At 47.3% G+C, this 4,540-nt stretch overlaps 1 protein-coding gene across 5 annotated transcripts in view; it reads right to left on the bottom strand.

Annotated features, from left to right (window-relative positions):
• Positions 1–6: 6 nt before the first annotated feature.
• Positions 7–4,540, bottom strand: part of LOC128881812 (plasma membrane calcium-transporting ATPase 3) — a 74,199-nt gene continuing 69,665 nt past the window's right edge. For 3 of the 5 annotated variants that reach the window (XM_054133149.1, XM_054133150.1, XM_054133154.1), the window contains one exon: positions 7–1,389. In XM_054133149.1, the coding sequence (XP_053989124.1) occupies positions 1,165–1,389 (225 nt within the window). In that variant the 3' untranslated portion in view covers positions 7–1,164. The remainder of the gene's footprint in view (positions 1,390–4,540) is intronic. The other 2 variants (XM_054133160.1, XR_008458179.1) reach the window with 2 other exon arrangements.

Below are 4,540 nucleotides of genomic sequence, written 5' to 3'. Positions count from 1 at the left end.
AGCCGAGAGACAGAGAGAGAGCACTCCCCCACTCCTCGTCTCTCGTGAGACGGGACCAATGGCGACTCGCGCGCCACCTCTCGATCCGTTCCTTTGACGAAATTTCGCGGTTCGTTAATTTTGCCTAGCTCTGTCAACGAGAAAGAAGAAGCGGAGAGGAGAGGACGATGGTTCGTAGGTGACGTACGCGATGACCCGAAACGAGTGAATATGGCAGTAAATCAGGATGACCGGTGGCAGCGACGTACAATGGGGCGAATGGATAGAGACGGGGTGGCAGAGAAACTAGGAGAAGAAGCGAGAAACCGGCAAGAAACAAACAGCACCGCGAAACGTCAGAACGCGCGTATTCGATTATTCCGGTATTCGGCGACTTCCGTCCGTTTCCCCGTTTACGCTCTTGCTTTCTCCTCCTCGACCCGACGTTCTACGCGGTGCGACTTTGAAATGAAAGGAACCACACACAGGAGGGGATGAGGGTAAAGAAAGGATGGTCGATGGCGAAATAAGAGGGGAGATAGGGGGGGTAGAGACAGACACAGACAGACAGACAGAGAGAGAGAGAGAGAGAGTGAGTGAAAAGGGGGTAGGGGGGAGGAAACAAGGGTCGAATAAGAAGAAACGTAAGTAACAACTAAATAGAGGGAAGGCAGTGGTGCGTTACTTTGGTATTTTATAATTGGTGTTTCGCACGGATCGACTGAGGTCCGCGACGATGTCTCGTGGGCAGAAGGTCATCGTCATTATTATTATTATTATTTAAATAATTAATTTCTCGTGTCTTGCGTTCTTTGCCGCGGGTCCGTCGTCTCTCCTCGATTAAACACGAGCACGACCCGAAACGAATTCGTTAATATTTTTTCGTGGCGACGTCGATTATGACGAGGACCTAAAACTCGCGTGCACGATCGTTCGCTTCGACTAGGTCGGGAAACATTAATTATTTCCCCCCCTCTCCCCCACCGTTCTCTCGTTCAGTGGATTCGAAAAGCACGTCTCCTCGAGAGGGGTCGTAAACGCGGTTCTCGTACGCGCCTGGCCACGGGAGAACGAGGACGCGGAGAATCGTGTATGCATCGTCATAGGTGATCGAGAAGTAACACACAGCGATGACCGTCGTCGACCGTCGGGACGAATCACGTCTCGTCCGTCCACGTCCCCATTCTAAACGGCGGTCTCGGTGTGACTGTGACTCGAGAGCCTCTCGACGTCTATCTCGGGTATGGTCAGCTCGTCTGGGTTGTTGTCGGCGTATTCGATGCTGCTCGTCTGCGAGAGTCGCTTGTTTAAGGACGACTGCTTTCTCAGTACCTCCGCCAAGGTAGTGCTGCTGTGCTCGCTCGTGTAGCGCGCGTCTAGGCCCTGCCGAAATGCGTTCACTACGCGGATCTGCAAACGGAAATCCTTCTGTCAGTGGTATGCCGGGATATCGAAAACTTTCCAACCACACGCCGGGGAATATACACCGTTAAGAGATCCATTTAAGGGACACTCGAGGTTGACCATCTATCCCTTTCAGGGGGGTACCTTTCAGGGCCGTCTTAACGCCATCAAGGGCCCCGGTGAGTTCAGATGACAGTCTCGAGAAAAAATTGTAAAATTTACTTCGCACACGTTCCCATCGTCGTTCCTCTATACGTTTGCTTCGGTATAATTCCGTAACGTACCTACGTTTCTATACAGGGTGTCCCAAAAATGTTGTGACACATTGAAAGAGGTGGTTTGGGAGGTGATTTGAAACAGCTTTTTCCTTAGCGAAAATGTTGTACGAGGCTTCGTTGAGGAGATATTAACGGAAAACACTGACCAATCAGAGCGCGAGTATGCCGGTGGAGCGCTCGCGGTAGCGAAGGCTACGCGCTAGGTGCTAGCGCTTCCCGACCAATCAGCGCGCGAGTATGTCGATGGAGCGCTCGCGATAGCCTATGAGCGCGGCCGCCTAGCGCGTAGCCCTTCGCTCCACCGGCATACGCGCGCTCTGATTGGTCAATGTTTTTCGTTAATATCTCCTTAACGAAGCGTCGTACAACACTTTCGTTAAGGAAAAAGTCGTTTCAAATCACCTCCCGAACCACCCTTTTTAGAGATCTCCAACATTTTTGGGACACCCTGTATACGTTTCGTAAATTTGTAACAAAGAGAGCTAACTCGAGAAATGGTCTCACTTTTATCGTGGATCAGCGGTAGAACGATCCTAGTTCATTGGGGCGACTAAGGCGCCAGTTTTGTGCTCGCGTCTGGCCACCACTGGCTGAACGAGGCCCGATCCCGATTCTTTTATACAGGGCTGTTTCTGACATCGTGGAAAATTCTTCAATGAGGAATTATTATTATGAGGAATTATTATACTTGAATTTACTATAATTAAATACGCGAAAGAATTCCTATAAAAAAGCTCTAAACATTGACAAACGTTCGACGCGTACGTCTCAATTTTCGAACAAGATGGCGGAACGTCGATGGTACGACAAAAGCTTCGTTTCTCACTGTACATTATATTCGAGAGATAAGATGGTCAACCTCTGCGAACAGATTAGGGGGACAGTCATGTAAATATATAATTATGTGTATGCATAAAGAGACAGAAAGCAGCGGCCACACGAAATTACTAGAAAAAACTAGCGGGGCTTCGTTGGCCTGCACAGCAAGGCAAATAGATAAACACAGAATTCGAGGCAGCGACATCAATGGCGCCTGCAATACTTATCGATCGTCCATCGTTACGTTCGTCTTATCAGGGATATCTATCGCGATCCCTTGGCGTTCTATTTTGTTGCATTCTTTATTCCTGAGAGGCTTGCGCCTGGTTCCGAGCGTAGTAGCGACGCCGTTGAGCCATGAGTGACGTCACAGACCGAGAGAGAAATGTAGATCGCTGTTCTCTCACTATTCCCTTAACCTTTTGACTGCGAAAACGGAATCAAATTGATTTTGAAAAAATATCACCTTATAGAGAATGGCAGGACGAAACTTTTTTGTAATTAGAGTTTATTCGCACGACGCTTAGTTACGGAAATAAAAATTGAAAAGTTAGGAGACCGTTTTCCTGAAATTCGATTACATTTACTATGATGAAAATGAAAATTACTCGTTTGTCCAACTTGAAAAAAATATCACCTTATAAAGAACAGTAAGACGAAACTTTTTTGTAAATAGAGTTTATTCGTGCGACGTTTAGTTTCGGAAATAAAAATTGGAAACTTAGAGGCCTTTTCCCCCAAAGTTCAATCAGGTACATTTTTAAATATAAATTGTTCTAACTTAATGTCATCGGAATTCTTTCGAATTTCGTTCACGTACGTAACGGGACCCTCTGACGCCTGCCAATCCACATTTCTCACAAAAAATTTGAAAGAGTTTCGCCGACATTAGTCCCAGTTACGGCGATTTATGTTTTAGAATGTAACATTGAAGTTTCTAATTTTTATCGTCGTAATTAAACGTCGAACGAATACATCGTAAATATAAAAAAGTTTCGTCTTGTCATCCTGTATGAGGATATATTTTTTGTAAATTGATTCGATGGATTTTGGAAATTTCATCCATTTGCACGGGGCGCTTAAGCTACGATCGCGACCCTGCGACAAGGCCCTCTACTCGCGCATGCGCGTTGTCTCTAGCGTCAGTGAAGTATCTAGTAGGAACGCAAGACTGGCGCCCTAGTCGCACCAAGGAACGATAGAAATAGAAAAGAATCGAATAGAATTGTTCAGATTTTGTTAGACACGCATGCGCGAGTTGAAAGTGACGCATTGGCATCACAGAGGCCCCACAGAATTCCAGCAGTCAAAGGGTTGAAACGTCCCGCAAGGCTCGACTACTTTCGATCGACTTACGTGTCAATCCCGAAACCAGAGTCCCACGCGTCTCAGGACGCGATTAATTCCACGGTCCATCGACGTCACCGCCTCGAACAATGCCTGCAATGTCACGCAACACCACATGCACCCGTTGATCGCAGGAAGTTTCGGCGCGACTTCGTTCCAGTGCTCGGCTTCCGCGGTACATCACGGAAAACCGTTCACCAGGGGCGAAGTCGCCGGACACCGTCGCGATCATCGAACTCGATGCAGCAAGCGGATATGCGAGGCTCCTCGCATTCCTCGAGTATTGCTTTGCTAAGCGCAGTTTTCGAATCTGGCCACGCTGAATACCCCCATCAAGGGAATCCTGATTTGTCTTCGAAAAAAAAAAAGAAGAAAAAAAAACCCCAGAAAATAAAAGTGAATATTTTGCGCCTCTTACACGACCAATCAAGCCATAAATACCTTTTGCAACGAGCTTGTCGCTGCTGCTGCCCGAGGCGCCGCCAGAGTCGGCCTCATTCCAAAGGATTCGTATTCGAATACAGACTTATCAGAACAAATTTTCTTTCGATCGAGTCTACGTAGGACGCGACGATCGGATCACCGCGATTCTTTATTACCGACTGCTCGTCGCGAAGAAAGTCGTATTCGAATATACAGGGTGTCCCAAAAATGTTGTAACACCTTGAAAGGGATGGTTCAGGGGGTGATTTGAAACAACTTTTTCCTTAGCG

Source organism: Hylaeus volcanicus, chromosome 9 (assembly GCF_026283585.1).
Source record: "Hylaeus volcanicus isolate JK05 chromosome 9, UHH_iyHylVolc1.0_haploid, whole genome shotgun sequence".
NCBI classification, from domain to species: domain Eukaryota; kingdom Metazoa; phylum Arthropoda; class Insecta; order Hymenoptera; family Colletidae; genus Hylaeus; species Hylaeus volcanicus.
Note: the sequence above shows the minus strand (reverse complement) of the source record. Positions and strands in the feature narration are given on the sequence as shown.